General features: G+C 43.9%; 1 protein-coding gene across 2 annotated transcripts in view; it reads right to left on the bottom strand.

The window, feature by feature from the left end:
* The window catches only part of ARIH1 (ariadne RBR E3 ubiquitin protein ligase 1), a 67,117-nt gene that overhangs the window by 6,604 nt on the left and 36,357 nt on the right, over positions 1–24,156 (bottom strand). The window contains exons 4-12 of one of the 2 annotated variants that reach the window (XM_068958075.1): positions 18,780–18,872; positions 18,322–18,377; positions 14,182–14,248; positions 12,878–12,984; positions 12,044–12,086; positions 10,346–10,417; positions 2,218–2,348; positions 2,062–2,119; positions 495–755 (exon numbers count right to left, since the gene is read on the bottom strand). In XM_068958075.1, the coding sequence (XP_068814176.1) occupies positions 495–755; positions 2,062–2,119; positions 2,218–2,348; positions 10,346–10,417; positions 12,044–12,086; positions 12,878–12,984; positions 14,182–14,248; positions 18,322–18,377; positions 18,780–18,872 (888 nt within the window). Of the gene's footprint in view, positions 1–494; positions 767–2,060; positions 2,120–2,217; positions 2,349–10,345; positions 10,418–12,043; positions 12,087–12,877; positions 12,985–14,181; positions 14,249–18,321; positions 18,378–18,779; positions 18,873–24,156 lie in introns of both variants that reach the window. The other variant, XM_068958074.1, reaches the window with a different exon arrangement.

The raw sequence follows: 24,156 nt of genomic DNA on the forward strand, positions 1-24,156 counted from the left end.
TTGCTGAGCATGCAGCACAGAAGCATTTGGCTTGGGTTCTGCACAAACATTGGTGAAGGATGGTTTTAAGCATAAACAGCCAGTACACTTTCACCTGTAAAGCAGATTGGACCTCCATGTTTAGACCCTCAAGTGCTATTTTACTGATAGTAACCCGGGGGGGGGGGAGGGGGAGGAGGAAGAAAGGTGGAAGAAGCAACACCAGGGAAAGACAAAAATGCCAGATTTGAGCTTTAATGCCTTCTTTACCAGCTCAAGCCATAAACCTTGACCCCTTTCTTTTTTCACAAGGCACCATCTTTTAATTCTACTTTCTCCTTCTCCAGCAGAGAAGGTTGCATAACGCCCAACAGGGCCTCTGACTTTCGCACAACAGAATGCCAAGACCAATCCACTTCTGTACAATCATGGGACAACAGCTCCTCCAAGCATTAAATCCCTATTTCACTGTTAACTTTGTAATCTCAGCTCCTCAAAAGCATGTTTTCTCCTACCTCAAAGATAATGGACTGATTATTCTTTTTGAGGTAGAAGGCAAAGACGTAAGTGTACATGAGTGTGGCACGACACTGGCAGAGGACGTCGACTGCTTTCTTCAGGAACTGCACCTCGATCCACGACATATTGTGCTGCTGCATCTCCTCCATTTTCTGCTTCACCTGAGCATAGAGCTTGTGCTCGAAGCGCAGGCTCTGCATGTGGTTCATATAGCGGTTGCAGTAGAACAGGTACCTCTGCAGGGCTGCTCTGGATCGCTGTGTTAATTCCCATTAGGGGAAAAAGAAAACAAATAGTTAAAACAAAGTAATGGCTGCAAGAGAAGTAAACCCTTCACAAGGCTCTTCCTGACCCTGAGAACGAGCTTCCTCTCCAAAGGTGTTTCCTCTCCTCTCACACTGGCCAGACTCATACGGCGCCACTTTGCACTGCAGTGCTAACCCTGACATCGTGCAGAGACCTGCTGCAGCTCACTATCACGCAGGGTACTTCCTAGCACAGCTATGGCATTCTCCTTCCCAGCCTTGAAAATAAGCAGAATCACACTGCTAAAGCCTGATCAGTTTTAATTTCAGCCTCCCATCTCTAATTGCAGGACATAAATGCTTCCCAGTGTTGTGACAAACAGTAACAAGTAGATTTTCCTTTTCTTCAGCTAATAAGGAATTCTAAGTAAAAAATTATTGTGCTTGTATTAAATTAAGAGGGCAACCCTAGGTTGCCTAGGCCACGTTGATTATAGAACATGGGAAAGATGCCATGTGTTAAGTAGGACAAGAAAACCAAGATGACTCAGTACACAGCCATTAATCTTATTTGCTTTTCGCTAACTGATCAGCTGGAAAAAGAAAAAAAAAAAAAAGGACATGCACATGGTTAAACTTGTACATCATGGATGTACAAAATCTCAAACCAAGTCACACCTATCTGCCAGAAGGGGAGTTGCTGGAAATATTTTGGTTTTGGGCTATCACAGCACTTTGACAAAGATGCAGGAAACGGATTTCTGCAAGCTGCAGCACACAGCATGCAATCCCTCCCCATTAAAAGGGTTTTGCCTGGGCTATCCATATTCACAAAACAGTCTAATGCAGCTATAACTTCACCTACAATTTCTACTCATGTCAGGCTCACGTCATGAACAGTTATTGGAACAACTGAAGTCTATTGTATTTACATTCAAATGGTATGCCGTGCTTAAAAACACCTCAGGATTAGCATCGAGAACTTTGCAGTAAAGAGCATTTTACAAGGGATGTCAGGGTAGCTGCCTCAGACCCACAGCATTACGATGACTTCATGTGAAGAGCTGTTATAAAACAGGCAAGACAGCATGACAAATAACAACCGAGTTAATGTGTTCTTTAAATTGGGTTAAAATGACTTTGAACATTTTCTTTGGCACAAATCAAGAGTCCAAAGCTGCTGGGGAACTTAACCGCCTTTTGGATTTCTGCCCAAATCCAGGAAATTCCTCAGGGTTGATTTACGGGTTTGTGGAAAGCCCAAAAGCACGTCATAGGCTCGGCAATCTCCCTTACCCACCAAAGGTTATGGACTCACCTCCTGTGCATCCCTTGCTGCCTTTGCATCATCCTCATTGTAGCGATTACAGTTGTACCTGTAACAGGGACAGCAAATCCACAGATTTTAGTGCAAATGGATGCTGCGGGCATTACCACTTCCTTGCCTTCCAGCAAGGCACAGTCCCAAACTCACCAGGCAGATCCGTGGGGCTCCCAGGGGCCCAGGCACACCCAGCAGAACTCCGCTTTGCAGTTCTGGTTCCGACAGACCATGTGATTGCAGCCCCCATCCTTCTCGATGGTCACGTGGCATTTCGGGCATTCCTGGTAACGGGGAACGGATTACCATCAACAGGGAAAGCAAGAGAGGCTTCAGAAAAAGGGAAGAGCGAGACACCTAACAATCTTAAGAACTTAGAAGGGTTCCCACGGCAGTAAGAAGTCACGTGTCAAGTAAAATGCATGACTGACCTCGTTCCTTTGATCATCAAGATCCTCTTCCAAGTCAGACCTTAAAATACTTCCAAACTCAGAACAGCTGGGTAGCAAAAAACCCAAGGAATAACTCATTTTACATATGTAACTACCACACGTTCCTAGAGATACGCTGGATGGGTGCTTTTATGACCTTCTCCAAAATTACGGTAGTACTGATAGTCTGTAATTGCCCAGGGAAAGGCACCTGGCTTTCTTCACAGTCAAGTATTTGGTCCATTTCAGCACAAACTTAAAAAAGCGTAACAGTGTGCTGACATCATGCTGTTACCAATCTGAGACACCTGCAGTTGTAAAATGTCATCCAAAAAGTATCCACAAATTCACAATAAAAGTCTATTGTGCTTCAAAGAAGCTTCTGTCAGCTAAAAAGACATTTCTCCTCCTGAGGTATTTCCACACTTGCTGTCAGGATCCTCTTCTCCTCTTCATGTGACACCTCACTGAAGACTCTTCTACAAGAGCCCCTGTGGGACTTCCTTTTTTAGGTCTTTGCCGAGTGTGAGGATATCAGAGAGCAGCACTGCAGATAGAAACTACTCTCCAAAGATCACCCTAACGCCTGTATTCATTCTGATACACCAGCAGCATGTGACCATTTCGTAAGATGATATTTGGCTGGATGCCCCACGTAGAACATCAAAAAACTGACTATTCCCCTAGTACCCCAATAAGCACGCAAAGCTGAGATTGCAAAAATAGCCTAAGCCGACCCTACTGGCAAAGGAAGCCAGTTCCACACCCTTCTACCACCTCCTGTCCCCAGGGAACTCCTCTTGTGCCAACAACCCAAAGCACAGAGCAAGTACAGCTGCACCAAACCTGGGCCAAAGAACTCATCAAGGTTAAACTAACCAACAAGTACAGAAAATGCATTACCCAGATCAGATCTCAGTCCGGCTCACCACATGGCCACACCAGTATTTGTGCCAACCACAAGGAAGGGACAAGCAGAGCACCTTCCAAAGGCAACAGCAGCTTATGCAAATGTGAAGTTTTTGCAAAAACCATGGTTTTATCTACAAGTCAATACTCAACACAAGCCAAAGAACTGGTAGAACTCAGTAATCCTCCCTTGTAAAGCCAGCTGCAGCTCTTGTGCCAGAAGAGTACAGAACACCCCACCCCCAGGTAGGAGCATGTCTTCACCTTTTACTTAGCAGAGAAGATATCAAGAGTTCAAGTGCCCATTCCAGTATTCAGTACACATATACTCTCAGTGAAGAAAGAAGCCCACATGCTCTGCTGGTACGTTACTACTGCTTTTATGTAAGACACAATCCAGCATGCTCCAGTACATCTACTCCAACTGCCCCAGGTATTATCATAAGATACCTTTTCATGCAAGTTTCAGTATTCGTATTGTAAAAAGTTGTAGAATTTGCACACTAAGAAATATTCAGAAATAGACCAGGAGGTGCAAAAGACCAGTGTGGCATCCAGATGTCAGACACAGCCTTTCTCACTGGGGGTAGGGCTGGAGGTATGCAGTAAGGCAAAGCAGGTCAAGAGAAAAGTGACAAGGGGAAGAAGTTAATACGAGAAACTGCAGCCTCTTTTTGGCCAAACGTTAATTAAAAAAGGTGCTTTCAGCTACTTCTGCTTCCTCATGACTGCAAACTGGAAAACCTGAACTAACAAAAAAATCAAGTCTCACTGCATCAACCTGACCCGACTTTGAAGTTAGCCTTGCTTTGAGCCAGGGGGCTGAATTAGAGGACATCCAGGGGTCCCTCCCAACCCAAACCATTTCACAGTTCTCCTCAGCTACTTGAGTACTGGCCTCATTTGTTTTTCTTTGAAGTCTTGCTTTGGTCCAGATGCCTGCTTCTGAAGGAGGAGGGTTCAGGACTGGGCAGAACGGGTGACACAACCAGCTAGATTTTCCTGAGCAAAGGTCTAGTCCTTCCTTTCAAAGGAGCTGATACACTGTTACTGAGCCTGTTGGGAGAGCACTGCCCTCCAGTATCCCCTCCCAGCTATTCAGCCAGGAGGGAACGGTAGCACTCCCGTCCTACCTACCCGTCACAAGCTGACGCTCCCTGGGGCTCGTCTTGAGTAAGAGGGCCAAAGCTCAGTTTCTAACCAGAAAACTGGGTTGGTCTTGTAAATAAAATTCCCCAGATCTGCAAGCAAAACTACTCCAGCAGTTTGATGAATGCCTCTTTCTGCAGTCACACCTCTCCTGTCCTCATGCTTTGCTAGTACGCTGCATGATAGCTAGCTGGTTATTCATTCTTGCTCAGGGTTTTTTGGCTGGCTTGGTTACTCTGACCAAGCAGCAAGCAAGCATGCAAGCGGATGGAGTCAGCCTGCTCTGCTTTCTTGCCCATCACACAGTGTTTGTCCAACTACAAACAGAGTAAATGAAGCAGAGTAGCTCCCTTGAAGGCCACTCAGGGAGACACCACCAGTCAGAAAGACAACATCAAGATGTCCTGCTGGGCTGTCTACAGGATGGTTACCCAGCTAGGTAAGGTTGTTCCCAATTAGTCAATCTCTTTCTGTGAACTTTGGAGTCAAGAAGAGTCTCTCCTTCCAGCACAGTGGCCAGTACAATACCCATTTTCCTTTCTCAGGCAGCCCCCCTCCCTCTCCCGATCATGCACAAAAACATCAGGATTTAAAGTTAGGTTTATCGCATCAATATCCTTTCACAACTGTGTGGGCAAATCACAGCTTGGTTAGCTCATCAACTAGGGTGCATTTTCCATGCAAGAAGAGTGTCATTGCATCCCTTTCACACACTACGTTACAGCTCTCCTGTCACTCAAATACTGGTCCTGGGGAACACAGTCACGATGGCTTTTCAAGAGAAGATGGTGGTAGCAGAGGTGTGCAGTTTCTTCTAGACACGTCTCATCCGATTAGATGCCTACATTTGTGTCTCCCCGTGGAAGACACAGCTAATCCAAAATACAGCTGGAGTGATCGCTCCTGCTCAGGAAAATCCCACAACTGGAATAACGGAGAAACAGTGCCCAGACAAGCTGCCAACCTGGAGAGGCACAGTGGGGCACTTCTGCACCACTTGTGGGGTCATCATCATCTGCAGCTACGTTCAGTTATGAGCACTGAAATTCTGCCTTCCTACATTTAAGGACAAAACTAAGCTCTTCAGTGTCTCAACAGTGAACGGCGATTACGGCTTCTAGGCAGCACTGTGATGCAAACTAGAACAAAGAGACCCTAATTATAGCCCTTGCATTAAAGGGAATGCCACTCTCTTGAAGTTGTTATACTTTACCAAGCAAAGCACAAGAAAGACATTACACAGTAAGTGATACAGAACCCTGAAGTTGTGTAAAAAGTACGTAAGCCAAGCATTACCAAAGACCAAGAAAAAGCCATGAGAAGAACATATTAAAGAAACACTGAATACCAGCAGAAAGAAAAAAAAGCAGCAATTATTCAAACCACTAATGCAATAAATAGGAGGAATTTATAGATTAAGGAGGATAGGGAAGAAAGATTTTATTGAGAATTATGGCTATGCAACAACATAATAGCCAGCAAATCAAATTACTAAATGAGTAGATTATTCCGTACATTATCTATCATGCCACGATGCAGAAGTGACCTCATTAACATTGTTCCACTCCAAACAAATCACTGCTGTGCTTACACATTGCACTTTGAAACAAAAGCCCAAGCAAACCTGGCAAAAGAGAACAATCCCTGTTTTGTCATAAAAGGCTGTGTACACACAAAACACCTTAAACCTCAGCTGTTGTTCCATGAATAGAAGGATAAAACAGAAACACTGTTGTGTTTCGGGACAGGTGAAACAGATTAGTCCTCTCCGGGACTCCCAGAGAGGACTGGTGTACATCAGCATAGCGGCTGTATTCACAGTGACGCCTTCACCTATACCCTGTCCTAAAAAGGGATTCCTCAAATACCACAGGGAGTACTTGATGCATTTCAACAAGATCTGAAGCTGCTGAACTCAGTTACAGTTACTGCAAAATAGTGACAGTGACAAAATATGCTGCTTTGCTCCATGATTCTAGGTGCTAAGCATTTGTTCATCCGAAAGGAAAAACAGCAGTTCCACATCTTGGGGAAGACACCGTTCACGGTTCTGGCCCTGAACTGCAGTGGTGAGGAGCCAAAGAGCAAAGCTGAGCGCTGGAGGATCTACCGAGATGCCACAACTTACATGTATTAGAACAAACACAGGACTTCCAGAAAGTACAGAGGAAATACATGCTCAGACATTTAAAAGTGACTTGAAAAAAAGCACAGAAGTGGGTTCATGCCATTCCATCTTGCTTTGAGGGGTAAAATGCCCAATAACTTTTTTGGGGGAGGGGAGAGTATCACTCTGCTTGGTCTATATATCAGACATTCAAGTCCTGTTTAGCTTGGAAGATAATGAGACGGTGACATGCCAGGAGCCAAAAATGGTAAAGCAGGGGCATTTTCAGTATCAGATGAGCAACTTTCATTAATACCAGTTTAACTTCAACAAAAACCACTGCCTTGCGTGAGGACAGGCTCGGCTAAGATCCAATATCCTTTTTTTCTTTCTTTAGAATTCTAAGACGCAGAAAGACCAACATCACTGAAACTCAAGTCTGAAACCATTTTTTTTCATTTTCCCCTCCTATATGCAGATATCTATCTAGCACAGTGATCTCCCAAGTGCAAGTAAGTGAACCTGAAATAAAAAGTTTTATACAGGAGACCACAAAACTCACTACTCAAAATCTTACCATATTTCATTCAGACTGCTCGACATAATTCATCAAAAAACGTATCACATCCCTTCCGTTTGTGAACGGAAGTCAATTCAGTCGGGTTTCAATTTTCTATTCTCTCATACAGCAATTGCCTAATTTTCTTCTCCTATTCTGTCTCAGGGCAAGCTGGAACACTTTTCTCCTGTCGCAAAGGATCACCAAGACTTCAAGCATATGTTCCAGGAAGATTGGTATTTTTTCCTTACATCTTGGTAAGATCGAAAGTTTTTTTTCCCTGAACACAGGCCCCGTGGGACAGGACTGCAGCTCAGCGTGACGCTCAGAGGCCTGGAGAAAGCACTTTGCAGAAGCTCCAACCTGCTGGAAACAGCAGCAGCAAGAACCATGGCAGCAGTGACAACTGCACTACTTGGACAAGAGAGTTTTGCCACTGACAACGGGGATCTGAAGTCTGATGGGATTCAGTTCCCTTCTAGGCACTTTTGGATCAATAATCAAATGCAGTTTTGGGGCTCTGACTTGCATTCACTGAAGCAAAGAGCTGTGGAGGCAAAAGCCTGCCTTCCCCAAACATGACTGCTTTCCTACGAGCAGTAGTGCAGAGAGAGAGACAGAGAGAGGAAGGACAGATACGCTTGCACCTCAGCTGTGCAATTCACAGCCCAGTGTATTGCTACCACCTCATGTTACAGCAGGAAAGGATTTTTTGCCGACCTGTACAAATATTTGGTTCCCTTCTGAACAGCCGTAGAACTGCGTCACTGTTGGATACGCGCTTGGATTTCTCCGAACGTTGGCCAGCGGCCAGTTCAGACAAGAAAAGGTGGTGGCTGGCAGCCCTGCAGCGCTGGGCTGGTCTGGTTCTCCGGCGGCTGCGGAGCTCCGATTGCACGTGTTCCAACAACCAGCACCGCTTGCACTTAATCATTATAGCAGTGTGAAATTACCATCTTCCACATCTTCACTGCCCACGAGAAAGCAGAGATCACGAGAGGGGTGGGTTACATCTCCTGCCAACTTTCCCCTCAGCTGAATGTCACGTCAGTTCCGAGAGAGAGAAGGACTGCGATGCTGTCCTTCAATTGATATGGATACCGCAAGACTCCAGGGCGGTTGGCTTGCTCAAATGCCTGGTGCAATTACTCTGTTTTTTCTTCCTTGTCGCTTCTGCACAGTGTAGGCTCCAAGGTATTTTCTTGCCGTAGGAGTGTCTCACAGGGTATTAGAGGAAGTAGCTTAGACAGGGATGTTCAAGGACAACAGCTCTTGCTGCTGCTGACACGAGACTACAGGAACTAACAGATTAGCTGGGCTGACGCCAGCGTGGCTACGCCATACTCTTGCTTCCCCACCTCACTGTCCGCTGGATGGGTGTTTCCCATAAAAACTTCTTGCTCCTGCTATTCAATCCGATTTCTGACAGTCTGAGCTGTGCTTGAAATAGCAGCTTAACCACTAACACGGCTCCTAGTTGACAAATTCTAGATACTGGTTAAAAACAGGATGACCACCTTGACAACAGTAGTTCTGTCTATGCTTATAGCTTTGGGCAAATAAGCTGCAGAAACCCCCATCTTCCTGTCTGAAGGGAGACAAGTTATTGACTATTTCCAGTAACCGGTGTTACTGGCACATTACTCACGTTTGATCTACACCACCACCTACGGGTACATCCTTCCAGCAAGCACAGGACCCGGTAAGGGAGAGCTTAACCTCTAATCAGGTCAAAACCCAGCAAGCCCAGGCCTCCACAGTAGGACAGGCCAAACTAACTTTTGCATCCCCAAGTAGAGAGCTCAGAACCCTGGTCTTTGTCAGCACATGCCAACATAGGGGCAAATACAAGATGGAGAGCCCTAAGGCCATGACCGATATCCCCCCCCGAGGGGCAGCAGCACCTCATCTGGCTGCCGAGGGCAGTGGCACAGGCAGAAGAGGCAGTAGGGCTGTGGCAATTTTGATGTTCCAAGTATTTGGCACCCCAGGCTACAAGCTGCTTTGCATGTGCTTACGTCCAGGCTTTCCAAACCATTCAGCCACTCTTTCTCAGGTTTACCACAGGCAATATCTGAAGACCAAGTGAACTTTGAACAAATTTGGTTCCGCTCTTGAGCTACAATACCTCTTTGAACGTGCTCACCTCAGAAAAAGCCAAGTTCATTTTTCTGAGCAATGTTCAGCTTCCAAGCAGAGACCACACAAATCTCAGTCCACCGAACAGAAAGAAGCAACTGAGACTACACAGTTTCTGCATGCTTTTAACTGCGCATTTCAGTGCGACGGGGGTTTCTGCTTTCACCATAATGCAACATTCCAGTCCAGTGAAAAACAACCAGCGAGCCCCAGAAAGCAGCAGCTCCGCAGCAAACAATGCCATTAACTAGTTACACAACAGAGCTAAGAAAACAAAGCGGCCATTTCCTCACACCCTCCCCACCTTCTTCCACCCTTCTGACTTGGCAGAAGGCAGACCTGAGGCCCAGGTCTGCTCCTCACCCTCAGCCTCCCAATGGCATCCGCTTGCTTTGTTTTCTTGCCGCCGTGCCAACCTTTGTTTTTATTCTTCACAAAAATCGAACAAACACCGACTGCTGAAGTTTCACGAAAAGTTGGGCTAGCTGGAACGAAGACATTTACATAATAAAATCTCAACAGCTGCTCTGCCAGGCTCGATCTGGAATGCTGCCCAGCGGAAATGAACACCTCCTAAAAAGGCAAACCCAGGGGATTTAAAGGCAGATGTAAATTATCACAGCCAAATCAAGCCACAGGGGGTGTTAACATGTTTCACACGCTTGGAGTCGAGCACAGATTTGCTTAGGAAAGCCATCAGCATCAGACAGGAGGCCCCAAGATTCAAAACCCGAGCTTCCTTTGGGTCTTCCATTAACTCTTTCTTACCAAAACAAACTCCACCTAACCTGAAGGACCCCCTCTGATTCTAGGCAGTTACAGCTATTTGCACTTTAAACAAGAGTACTTCTGTCTACTGTAGATTTTTATGCTAGCTGTTAACTAATGGCATGCAAAAGAAAAAAAGTAATCCTAGTACCAAGGAATTGGGCTGCTATTCTTCTTTTTATCTGATAGCCTATATAAGATATGAGAAAAACCCCTCACCTTTGTGTTTGCTGCAATCCAATTAGAAGTTTCACTGTCATCATCACACTTCTTAATCCATTTCTTTAACCACTGTTAGAAAAATAAAGAAAACAGTTACCTTTAAATAGAGGAACTTTAAGGGTTTCCAAGATAGTTGCTTACATTAAGGGAACGTTAAGGAACCCACAATCACATACGAGCTGAACGCTACCATAGTGCGGTGAGATGATCTCCAACTTCGCAAAGCTTCCTATGGTTAATAAAAATCTGTTGTCCAACTCTCCGGACACTTGCCAGAAGAGAATATAGGATCAGAAGTCTATGCAATTACCACTGTTCCCAAATCCTGTCTTTTAGGAATTATTTTTCAGTGAATCTGGGGAAGGGGGGCGGTGTTGGAGAGCAGTCCAAGTTAATTTAGTTACAGGTACTTCCTGCAGCACCATCCCCATCCAGCTATAGCAGGACCACTCGGCACAAACACTTCAGCAATAACAGTCATCTGCCAAAATTGCAGTCGGACCCTCTGTGCTGGCTAGCTTTTACATCACACTGTATCATAAATTTTTCCTTAGGTTTAAGATGTCTCAAACGTTGCACATAAGTTACATGAAGAGTATTTGGATCTCCAAAGGATTAAGACATCAGCTACATTCACTTTTTAAAAGGTAATAGTTAACTGAAAAAGGGGAGAAAAGAAGAAGAAAAAAAAAAGGCTCTAAGGAAAAGCTAAACAGGAAAGGACTAAATTGTTTCATAAGACTTCTCCAAAGTCCTAACCATAGCAGAGGTTAGGGAGGTCGGTGGAAATGCACCAATAAGAAAAGTTTCCATTAATCTAAACCTAGGGAAAACTCAGTCTATACGGTGCATTCTCAGACTTCAGCCATTTGAGATGCACTAAGGCTATTTGAAAATGCCCACTCAGGCTCACATTTTCCACCTTACGTTTTTTTTTCTAGAGAGAACATGGCAATGTGAAATGGATGCAAGCTGCAAAAGTAAAAGACTGCTTGCACCTGTTAGATAATAAACTAACCACATCTGTTATGGAAACACTAACAAAACCCTGTTAAACCTTTGCAGAGGTTTCCCTTCCCCCTCCCCAAGGAAGTTTTTTGGGTGTTCGTCACTAGGAATGCAGACTGCTTTGTCCTCAAGGCATGAAACAAGTCTGTCTGTAAGCTCTGTACAGGGCCAAGCGCACAGGATCCCAAGTTTGACCAGCTTCTGACACTTCCATGAAAAAAAAAAAAACCAACCCAGTTACAGAAATCACTGCATGGCAGCAGCTCCCAGGACCTGGCCCAAATTCATTACTTCAGCACTACACATCGCAAGCCTGCTGAAGCAACCAAACAGCTACAGAAACACTGTGATTCTGTGAACGCTCTTTGTGAAACGAAGCATTCATTTCTGAAGCCACCGGATTCTTCTTCAGAGGGTCCACAGGTGTAACACTCTCCTCTTCCGGACATTTCCCCATGCAGCTGAGTTGCTGTGCCTTCACAAAGGCAGACTTTGAGGTCATCCGCTGGAGGCACCCAGCGCGATTTGACTGCTTCCTCTAATGCTATGATCTAAATAGGCAAACCAGTATCCCTCTTGATGTGAACAGCTACAAAGCTTGTGCTACGTTGCTAGGTATCTTGCACATAGCTTGACCCTACACTTTTCAAATCCATGTATTTAGATAAGAACTTTTGACATACTCACCTTGCACTTAACAGGATCATGCCAATTTTCACCGCAGTTAAAGCTGTAAGTGAAAGAAAGGAGAAATTAGTGAAAAAGGTAGATGATTATGCTAAGTTAACAACGTGGAAGTTTCATTCTGAGTTGTTCTACTGAAAGAGTATGGCCCGTCCTAAGTATATACCTAAACACACTTTGATTCGCTACAGCGCCTTCAAGAATTCAAGAAGCGCATCAAGAACCTCATCTAATCTGAAACCATCAATTCAGCTACAGGTCCTCCGTCAGCAAAAGCCAGGCCTGCCTCTATGTCAGATGAGGCCCTGAGACACAGAAGGCAACAGCTACGCAGTGATGGCCTTCACAACCAGCTGCTCCTAATTCCAGCTTGCCATTTGCAAGTGAAATGCCAGTATTTATGAATACATTTACCAAGGCTAGATATTATTTCACACATCATCGACAAAACGCTCAAGAAAATGCAACAGCTAAGGATAGTTTTGCACATTTACTGTTCATTGAAAATCAGTTCAGACTTTTTTTTTTTTTTTTTTAAGAGAATTAATCATCTAACAAAAGTAATCCCAGGAGTTTTCTCCCCATTTATAATTGGTTTCATCGGAAGTGAAAAACCATGCGAAAGATTCGTTTCATACATTCAGGGAGACAGAGGAGTACACGGCCAGTTGAAGAAGCCAAAAGATTTATTACCTTCCTGCAAAGGCCACCCCATCGCCATGCTTCCCCCACCATCTAAAGCAGCATCCCAATATAAACTTCCAAAACGCACGCTAATACGTACTCAAAGTGTTAAGTGAAAAGCAACACCAAATTCTTTCACTTGATTGTTCTTACCAAAACTGACGTCCACATTTGCAGCGAACGGGTTTAGCATCAGGATATTGGACTTTAACAACGTGGTGGCAGTCTGGGGCAGGACACCATTTTAACAGTCGGTTACACTAGGAAATCAAGTAAGAGAAACCGTAAGAGCAAAAAGATGCTGCCTAAGGAGTTTGCCCTTCACCCTTTTTCATCCTTTTAACCACGATCTTCAGCTAAAGTTCCTGTCTTACTGGTCCACTGCACAAAAGTGCTGTCTCCTTATTCTAAGGATTTACCTTCTTACTGCTTCAGGAAAGCAGGAAGACGACAGTCGACTCTTCACTGTCAAACGGTCATCAAAAGCCTTCGTCCTCCTTATTCATAGAGGAGGCCTCGTAGCTCACCCAGACAATATATTTGAACAAGATGAAACTACAAAGCTTTTCACTGAAAAATTATCTGGTAAAGTTGCACCCAACTAGCTATCTCTGTTCCACTGCTGCCACAGCCCTTCCGAAACATCACCTACAGCTGTGCCCGCTAACTACCTTTCACAAGCACTGTTTTCTAACATCCCTCAAAGATCACTTCATTGCCTGCTCGTGTTTTACTCTAACCACATATGGGTCTGCACTGTTAGACTTTTGATGGTTTTTTGATCTGCAAGAAGTCTTTATCTCCAGCGTTTCACCTCAAACCTTTTTTGGTGAAGGTTTGATTCCAGTAGCAACCAACATACTAGGCTCTACAGTGGACCTAAACGCATACAATAGGGAAACAGGGACAGCAGATAACCTGCCAAAGCACCTTCTAAGTTTATATTTATTTTAAAGTTCTGACGCTATTAGTATTTTGCTAAAATCCAGTTTTACAACTCTGCTTCAAAAGGCAAATGTTTAAGGCATATTCTTGCTTATAATGTTTCCTGGTTTTGAGTCTGAAGCATCCCAGGTAACATTCATGCAAGGACTGTAAGTATTAAGCGTTCCTCAGAACTTATATATTGAGCACGTCTTGCATTCGCCTCATCTACAGCTGTTTCCCATATCACTAAGTAATCGCACCATATCTTTTGCTTCCAAGAACATAATAGGTCTCCAGGTGTTCTGCAGATTTTTTTTTTTTTTCAAAGCATTTCCCTACAGCTACACATATAAATAAATGGGCTACAAAACATCCCCTGCAAAGCCTCTAACTCGTAGTTACACTTGATTATAGACTACGCAAAAGATAATTCGTTCTCAAGTTATAAACAAGCCTCGCTTCTCCAGTTTGTGGTGCGTGGGCAAGAAAAAGGCAATGGAAGCTATTAAAATTTTCAAATACAAACTCACCTCTACAAAACTATTAGTTATTAAATGCTGGTACTTTAATTTAACCTTTGAATCTGTGATCAGACGCCTGTGGAAGGGAAGAATATGGAAAAATTATTGTAGCAGAAAATTCACTTTTTCCACAAATAGCCAAGATGTTAAGACAGATAAATGATTTTGATATTTTCCTTCTCTGCTTGCAGGTACTTTTTTGTACTTACCTGTTCTCTACTCATTTATCATACTTTGGTCACACCTACAAATATTGCAATTAACTTCTAATACTAATTTCAGAGGCATTAAAAAAAATAATTCAGTTCAAGAAAACAACCTGCTACTTTGGGGGGTTTTGTTTGTTTGTTTTAAACACTTTCTTGAGGAGTCCAAGAAACAGAGCAAACAGTTGCATTAGTTCATTCACTTTAAATATGTGCTTTTGGCAACCCCCTTTTAAAAGCTTCAGAACAACTGCTGTGGTGTTAATAACTCCGGCAGACCTAGTGTTATCTGAATTTCAATGGATGCTACAGTTTATCAGCTTAGAAGTTAATGTCGATTTTATCTCTTCTGGTTAGCATCAGAAAACAAAGCTGATTTAAATTCAACATCATAAAGGGTGTGCACAACACTGACTTTAATTTTAAATTAATAAAAAGCATATATATATATATTTATATATAGATAAACTCACAATATAAACCTGGACTAGTATGCACCTTGTGGTACTTTTGTTCTTTAAAATTAAACTGTGCAATTCAGCTTTATACAGGCCATGTCATGCATAAGTACCGAAATTAATACACTATCCATTTCAAGGTGCAGCCAGGATCCAATATACTCTTGCACGTTATTATGCCAACATTCATTAAGGAACAGTGCATGCGACTGTGCGACGCTACAGAAATCCCAGCCTTTTAGCAGTCTGGGGAACCTCAACAAATGACATGCTGCTTATTACATAAACGTAGCACGTGGCAGCCAAATTCCCAGCGCTAAAATAAAATGAATAGACTGTCAAAGCATCTTATCATGGACCACGTCCACGACAAGCCTGCAATTTCAGAGCGAAACTGTTATCAAAAAATTAAAAAAAAATAGTTACACTTGTAATATGGATTATAAATCTCACTTTCTTACTCTATGCCTAGCTTCTAGCCATAATAAAACGTCACATATAGAACTTCCAGTATTATATGCATATCGGAGACCGGAACGTATATAAAGAGGGAGGTTTTACCCAACCGGAGCACCCTGAGTGCGCTGCCCAAGCTCCCTGAACGGTCCATGTTAACAGCCTCACCTGCTCTAGGCTACCAGGCTCAACAGCACTTGCCCTGCGCCCTTCAGGAAAGGATCTCCCAGAACTTTGCTATCCACGAGTATTACTGGCTTTTGACGATCAGCACAATGGAAGCAGGCAAATCAAGAGACCAACTCCATTCCCAGCGCCTGCAGGCTGCCCTCGAGGGTTCGCTCTCTACGAGCCAAGGCACAAAAGGAGAACTGACCTCACCGAAGAAGCCGGGCTGGAAAAACAAACTGCTTGCAAAAACATTATCCCCTGACTACTTCTGGCAACTAAGTTCAAGAAAACATACTACGCACTGACACGTTTTCAGAACCACCTCAAAAATTCATTCAAAGATGAAAGCCATGCTTTATCAGACCGCAAATTTTACACTTCTGTTCCGCTTTGATAACACGAACTCCTCAAAGGCATAAATCGGTGAGGTTAGCAAAAGGCACATCAGACAAAGGTTCAAACACCCTCCCATAGCAACTACTTATTACTTATGGTAAGGTCACGACCTTCCAAACTTCTGAAGTTTAAGTGACACAGCAGCAGCGTTGTTTGCCGCTATACAAAGAACGCTGAAAAGTAAGGCAGCACTCGTGGGACTTCCCATGAGCAAACCCCAAACTCGTCCGTTCCCACCGAGTGCGTTGATTCTTACAGGCTACTACCAGACTGCGGCCACCTGACAGCGGCTGTTGTTAAGACACCCATAATAAAGGCAGCCTGCCTTGCTTATTAATGAAATCAACAACTTTGCATGTAGGTTAAAGCAATTACCATCAGCATTAGCAAGGGTGAACAAGGGATAGAGACAGATTACCTTCAGCCAGTCTGAAGGTCTTGAAAGATCTGAGAAAGACCCTCTCTTCTACCTTCCTGCTTAAGCTCAACAGTTAACAAGTGCGATAGGAAAACCGACAATAGGCTAGCTAAATACTCACAAATCCAGGCAAGCCATCTGAATTGCTGAGTCTGCACTTGTATGGAAATACTGCAACTTGGAGATATACTGCCTTATTGAGGGCAAGTATCAAAAAGGGAGCAAATTACAAACTTGGATAATCCACTCTGATTTTCTGATGGATAAAGAAACTAACATCTCTCTACGTTACACATTAAACTTACGTACTTTATAGCTCGGAAAACTAAAGCTGGAGACTTTGTAAAAAGGAAAAGAGCTAAAAAGAAAGCTAAGGACATGGGAGGGTGGAACTTCCCAGGTGGATTTCTTACATTTTTATTCATGCCAACTCATAAGATTGCTGCAGATCACCATCTTGGCCATTCATGTAAAGCATTAGGGTTTTAAAGAAAATACTCCTCTCCCCACCCAAGGCATCGCAGGCACCCCACCCCCCGTAAGACTAGGGAAAGGCAGGTTTTACGTGCTCAATACGTGTATGGTTTTACACAGACAAGGAGGATTTGCTAGCGTTACCACCCAGATGTCATGTCACTACCGTAAGCCCCAGCTATCCTTGCCATTTCTAGGTATGAGGGAAGCTCTCAGCAGCTAATCAGATGTGAAGGCTGCACTGGTTCATCCTAGAGTCACGGGTCTCCGCTCTATAAAGCGCAGAGCAAAAGGCAGGGGTGGTGTGACCCACCGCTACGTATCAAGCGGCGGCAACAAAAGCCAGTACTGCTCCTCTCTTCCTCCATCCTTCCCCTGTTACCACCACTGCCTCCACTGATTTCAAAACCTTCAACTAACCTACTTCACAGGCATTATTTGAGGAGGTGCAAAAGAACAGTTTACTCGGAAATTGATGTAATCAAGAACACAAGTTTATGTATTGTGAAGAAATGTACAGTGTAAAGCATACGTCTGATAAGTGAAGTCAAGTTCTCAGGTCGTTACGGCTGGTCTCCTAGTACTCAAGAAATTCCCTGCTGAGAGTGTGCTAAGTTAACACAAGTTAAGTTCAGACTCCAGTAAATAAAAGTCTCAAATAAGTCACTCGAGATACTATGACAAAATAAGAGGCTCTTAAAACAGTTTCCACCCACTGAACTCTGCAAACCACCCCTCAACAGGGCATGAATCTACTTAAGCTACTTCCACTTCTATTCAGCCTACACTCTCTTTATGACTAACATAGAGCCACTAATACAGAGTGATACGGGAAATCACTACTCTGGAAGCAAGCGATACAAAACCAGCAAATTAATATCAATGAATGAGTCAGACTTCAGGAAGGAAGAGTAAGGTAACAGGGAATGGGCTTCTATTTAGATGCTTTTTAGCATGAAGAATTAAAATGGACTATTACTCATGCAATAGCATCACCCAGTACAAAAGAGGAGGAATTCATTGCTCCATCCTGTAGGAGCAGTCGATCCACAGCTGGGCAACTTCAGCAAAGTGACACAGACTTACATACCAGCTTAATCAAATCTTATGCTTGAGGGTCAAGCGTTCTCTATCAGAGGGCATAAAACATCTCCTACAGACTGTACGCAGGACTTACTTCCTCTGACTCACTTACTAACTATAGCTCTAGGACTTGGTGAACCAGTGGGTTGACCTAGGTAGGAAGTCCTAAATTCCTGCGTAAATCTAATGAAACAAAATGCACAGAGCAATTAAACAGGGTTTTTAAAGACTGCCTGGTGTTTATTCTATTGTCATGCTGATCAAATCGGCCAAGGAGCCTTTCCTGCAAGTACTATGGCATGGGTTCTCAAGATCTAAACAGGAAGTTAAGAGACATACCAGTAACAAAACAGACAATCAACACCAACCCCTCCGCTGCCTTAAAGCCTCTGTGCTGCTTTTTATAAGCCTAAACATTTGAATAACACATGAGTAACAAAATAGAAAAACAGAGGAAAGCCAAGAGGTAGCAATTCATCATACTTACATAACTGTATTGTCATCAACTAAGATATCACAGCCATGAGCAGGACATGAAATGGTCTAAAGAAAAAAAAAAAAAAAGAGAAGAAAAAATAAAAGGTCATAAAAGGAAAGTGTTTATCCTATTTTTGCATCACAAGAAATTCCAAGGCCACAGACTTCACTAAAACCCACAGCAAAAGTAGTACACTGGCAGGCTGCATCACCACACATCAGTGGCCCAGATGTGCCACTGTGCACAGCATGTTTCTTCCCACCCAGAGCAAAGACGCATACACAAATTCCAGGCAGTTCCTTTCAGATTCATCAGCTGCAAAGAATTTACCCTCCCAAGTCGTCGCCTGTTTGTTTTAATTTTAGCAGGGAAGAATTTTCTCTTTTCTCTCCCCCTCCTCCCCAATACACAAATCCTCCCCTCCCTCCATTCCCCCTAACAAAACACGGGGTGAGTTGAGACTTTACCTGTCCCATGCCTTCCTCCATTATTTTGGTAGTTAAATATTCACTCCAGCACTGCATACAGAACTTGTGCCCACACTCTAGGCCAGTAAAGTACTGCAACAACACAGAACAAGAGACATTGGATCATTTTATCAAGTGGACTCACTGGATCGTTGGACCCTTCTTAGTGCTGTGCAATTTATTACATCTCTTGTCCGCCGTACCGAATTTGAAGCTCTACTATTTATTTCACATCACCGCCGCAGATCGTTGCAGTAGCAGGTTTAAACATGCTTTCAAAGACAGATTTTACCCCCCAGTCCTAAGAAAAGGAAAACGCAGCCGACGTTTCCATCCTGCCTGCCCGTTCAAATCTATCTTTGTTTTATGAGAATATACACAGAGCATAACACGGCTCCCCCCGTTTCACTCTCGCACGTGAATAAAAATAAATAAACAAATTAACCCCCCCACACACACACCTGCAACACCATGAAACAGGCCACAGCATTAAGGTGATACTCTGTCTTGTTTCCTCACGTTCTTGCACTTGGCTCATTCCCACACACTCGTGCTGGCCATATTTCCCAAAACGTGTACCAACCAACTACGCACAGGCACTAAGTTAGCCACCTCTTGACCAGAAAACAGCCAGCTGATCAGCAAGCAGTCTGCATGCTGGGTAAGCACTGAACAACAGAAATAAAAAGCGAGCACACTTACACCTTTAGGAGGCACGCACCAAGTTTGCCCACTTGCCTCATAAACTTCCCTCTGAAACCCAGACGCCCCTCAGAGCAAGAGGCTAAAGATCCTAACTGGCAGGTGCAAATTGCCAAATAAAATTCAGTAACGATTAGCTGTTGCAGACAGCAAGAGAGACAACTTTATCCGTGTACCCATCACCTACACAAAGTATGTCAAGATGCGTCAAGATACCAGCTGGGATTGAATGGTTACACAAGGGGTGGAGAAGCAAACACTCAAGAGCAAATACTGAAATGAAATTACTTTTCCTCAGGTCATCTTAGTTATTTTATACAGAGAACCAGGGGCAGGGACAAGCTACATTTGAAACAGTCTGCTCATACCATTTGGCAGGTTTTGGCAGGTTTCTATTTGATGGCTTAGTTTTTCAAACTTTCCTATTCTTAGCCAATAAAATAAGACAAGAACTTCACCCTGGGATGCCATAATCCTGCATGAAACAAATGAAATAACTCGGTTCACCTTCTGCAAAACAGCCTAAAACGGCAGCAGGATGGTGTCAATTAAAAAAGAGAAGGGTCAATTTTAAGGAAAAAAAGATAAAGTTCTGCTTCCTTGACCATTAGAGACGCGAGATTACAACCATCACATCACCCGTTTTGTTCACCCGACACTGGCGTACAGCCAGGCTGTGCTCATCTTTCAATGGCTACAGCACTCAGATCGCTCAGGGAAGGTGCTTGCCAGCGCGCTCTTCCCGTGGCCTTGCCATTTCGCGATTCCCGCTTGTCTGGCACTCCCGCCATCGGCTGAGGCAAAGGTTTGAACCCAAGGCTTGGAAACGTGCTGCGATGCCACAGCCGGCAGGCTCGAGTCTGCTTGCCACTCCTACGGCCCTGCAACAAACCGCGCTTACCACCACCAGCAGCGGTGTGGTTAAATCCGACCTGACCCGTCGGTGAAGAATGAAGTGGGCCTCAGCACCTGACTTGGTTCAGGTAGAAGCTGAGATACCCACACAAAGCTTTGCTTCCTTTGGAATAAAAATTAAGAGTTTTGTACTCTCTCAGCACTGTGCTCAAAGAGACAGGAGGGAGCTGGCTCCAGGGCCAGCTGGGCAACAGAAGGAAAAATCACTTCCAGGTTTTGAACCGTTACTGAGCTAGCTGAGAAGAGTTCTGATCCTCCATGGATGCTGCTGTGACTAAACGATGCCCCCTGCAGAAGCAGGGCTACAGTAGAAAAGTCTCCTGACATCTGTAGCTCCGGGGACGTCAACAGCACATAATCCAGTCTGAAGAAGGCAGCAGTTTCCCAGAATTAGGGCTCTTCCACATGTGATAGGAAGTGGGCACGGACAACAGGATCATCCTTTAACGAACCTGTGTACTCCTGCAGCAAGCATTCACAGGGAAGGAGGACAACAGGGGGAAAAAAAAAAACAACCAAAAAAAAAAACATAGGTAATTGCATATCTTCAGTTTAGACCAGTTTCACTTATTTCAGGTAGTGAAAAGATTTCCTAAGTACCCCCATAAAAGGCAGCCACCACACTTCCACCCAAACTGCAGAGAGTTCACAGTATCTTTCAACTCATTTCTTTACTTTGAGGGAGTTCCCAATTATTTTTGGCTACGCTGACAGCAGATGTCAAGGGACCAAGCAAAAAAGACCAACACACAACTGCCAAGTGCAACGGACAACAGTCACTTCTGAAACTGCACGTTATCACAGGGGACAGCTCTACTTTCACTCTATCTGTACTCATCACCTACTTCTCTTGCAGAAGTCAAAGTGACGCCAAACACTAGCAGCAGCATGCTGCCATTTGATACCTGCCTCCACTCTTCTAGTAGCACCAAACTGACCAAGGGATCAGCTTCTCCAAGATAAGTTTACTGTAACAGCTTCACTTAGGCCTTTACTTCAGTAAGCAAGCCATGGCAGTGCCAGTCTAACAGACTAGGCCATCCGTGTGCCCTGAGAACACACGCAGTTTGGACAGCAGCTTCCCACACCCCCCCACCCTAGCAGCGGTCTTCTCAAGTGGGATTTGAGGGAAGAGATGCAAGAGAGGAGGCAGCAAAGCTATAACCCTCTCAATTCCCGTCTCCGCTTTACTCCCGGCCGAAACCTTTATTGGTAACTACTGAGACCCGACACTCGTTCGTGGAGACCCTGAGAGGGCAAAGTATTTTGTTTAAGCTTTCAAAACATCAGGATGCAGGCTGCCATAAGGGCATCACATGCCACATTTTGCAGGTGTTTCCCAAAACCTCAAGTCATGCCACATGGTCCCCCTCCTCGCAGTTTAGTGGAGTCAACCACAGCTCCTCTGAGCTGACGAAAGAGGTCATTATAAAGACTCAGCATTTGCCCTTAGCCAGGTCTTAAAAGGCAGACTGATGCCACCTGCAATGACCCATGAAAGGGTGAATACTCAGAAGTCTTACACTCCTGCAGTACCTTTACAAGGTAAAATCTCTTAACAGGGTACTTCCTAACTCCCAGCTTTCTAAAGGCTGAAAAGGGCTCTCGGGAAAAATACAGCTTTTTAAATCATCTGGGAAAGAAGTAAAAGCTAATCAAAGCAGAAATATTTAAAAGCTGAGATTTTAGGTTAGGTATTTAACACAACTTTTCCTAGAATTTCTAATTCACACTGATCAAAGCAGCTTCAATACAGATTTCAAACCAGATGGCATGTGGTCACCTTAGACACAGAGCAACTACAGCCTATTACAGAAGAAATCAGTAACATTAGCCTTTCTAGATGCTCCACCTTCCGGATACGGCAAAGAAACATAGAGGTTCCCCTCAGTTGCCTCTTGACTCAAGCAACACTAAGCAGCTAGAGACAACCCACTCACCTGCACCATCTCACTGCCCCAGCTGAGAAACCGCTCTCCAATTATTATTGGGTCACTACTATTTTTAAGGTGCTAAAAAAAAATCAAGAAGAAACATTAATATGCTTTGTGGAGTTCCCTCCAGCAGCCAGAAAACTGCTTCCCAGGCAACATATCTACCCCGCGGCCCAAAGGAAAGACCTGTCAGTCATGAGTGGTAGGCCTCTGTTCCCAGCACAGCAGCTCCACTGGAAGGAGCTGTTAGCATCAATAGGAGCTTACGAAAATCTAAAAGTAACAAAGGCTGGCTTCCAAACATCTGTTCGGTACACCCTCCCCCTCCAACCTGAGCTCATGAGAAACCAAGATTACTCAGAAATCTGCTGTGTGCGATACCTTTTAGGCTCTCTGTATCTAACTCACTGCTATCCCTATGGCGGTAGTAAATAAACTTCTCTTCTGCCACTGTTTGCAGTGCATGTAGCGGGGTCTAAAGAGCAGAAAGGAGAAGCTGACAAGCAAGCACTAAAACAAATGTATCGGTCTAGAATCTAAATAGATTTCACTCCTTAAGAGGACTTCTAAGGCAGTATCTGACAAGCAGGAAAGGAGAGGAAAACTATATCAAGAACATCAAACCTAAACTTGCAGTTTCCAAAAGGATCTTTTCTGTAGATGGCCATTACGATATTGAACATGTCTCCTCTCATTCTCTCCCTCATTTATTTCTATTTTCATTTAAAACGTTGCAAAGCCCAAGTTAGAATTACTTCACTTCCTTACTATCTGACGTGGAAAAGTGTTACTGTTCAATCACCACAGATTTTAGTATAAGGTAGAGGGACAGACAAATTTCTCAAAAAAAAAAAAAAAAAAAAAAAAAAAAAAAAGGTATCTCTATACCGCTATATAGAAAGCGATCAACAATTCTGCTTTGCAGATATTCTCTAAAAAGGAAGTCAGAGCATACAAGGCTTAAAAGGAGATGCATGAAGTTTTGTGGTTACTGGCTCAAGAGCAATAGTCATTTTAATGCTGAGAATCTCAGCTGCCTGAAAGTGAGCTTTGCTCTGCTGTGCCTCTTCCAAAGCAAGGAAAAGCCTTGCAGTCAAGCTACAGCAGCAAGAATACTTTACTCAAGGCTGCTCATAAAAACCAAAGCTCATAATGGTTTCCATTATTACTGAAAAGCAAGCTCAAACACACCCAGAGCACGAGTGGAAATGCTGCATAAGGCGCGCTCTTCTCTTTAAGGAAGGCCAGGCAGATGTTACAGGGTTTTGGATGGTCAGAACAGTTCCATGCGGAAAGGTAAGTTCCGATAAAACGGAGACAATTGCTGCTGCGTGTCAGCACCCTGTCCTTTGCCAAAGTCACAGATGGACTCTCACGTTTGAGCTTTTCTACTAATCTCAGTTTCTTCCGGGATCTCCCATCATAGTGTTCTGCCCCAGAAAATTCACAGCAATTTGTTTGCCTGTACAGAACACAGAAGCAGCCGGGATCTCCAATCAGTGCATCCGAAAGTTTACACTTTGTGAGTATCCATAGAAAAGAAACACTATCACCAATCTTGCCAAAAACCAGAAGACTGAATTAGAGCCCCAGCAAGCCCTTCTATCCTGATCTTCTCCTATGATTAGGAACTGGACAGACGTATCCATTGGTTCTGTTCTCTGAACAGCTCAGCTTTATTTTACCGCAGTCCCACTTAGTTTTATCCCAGACTTTAGAGCTTGACTGTTTTGGATCATTATTTACTTCATTTATAAGCAGCTGCCTATCTTCTCATTCTATTTGAGTAAATCCCTTAGCCTGTCATGCTTTCCACATTTACTTTT

The sequence above is a fragment of the Struthio camelus genome, chromosome 12 (genome assembly GCF_040807025.1).
Source record: "Struthio camelus isolate bStrCam1 chromosome 12, bStrCam1.hap1, whole genome shotgun sequence".
Classification (NCBI taxonomy): Eukaryota; Metazoa; Chordata; class Aves; order Struthioniformes; family Struthionidae; genus Struthio; species Struthio camelus.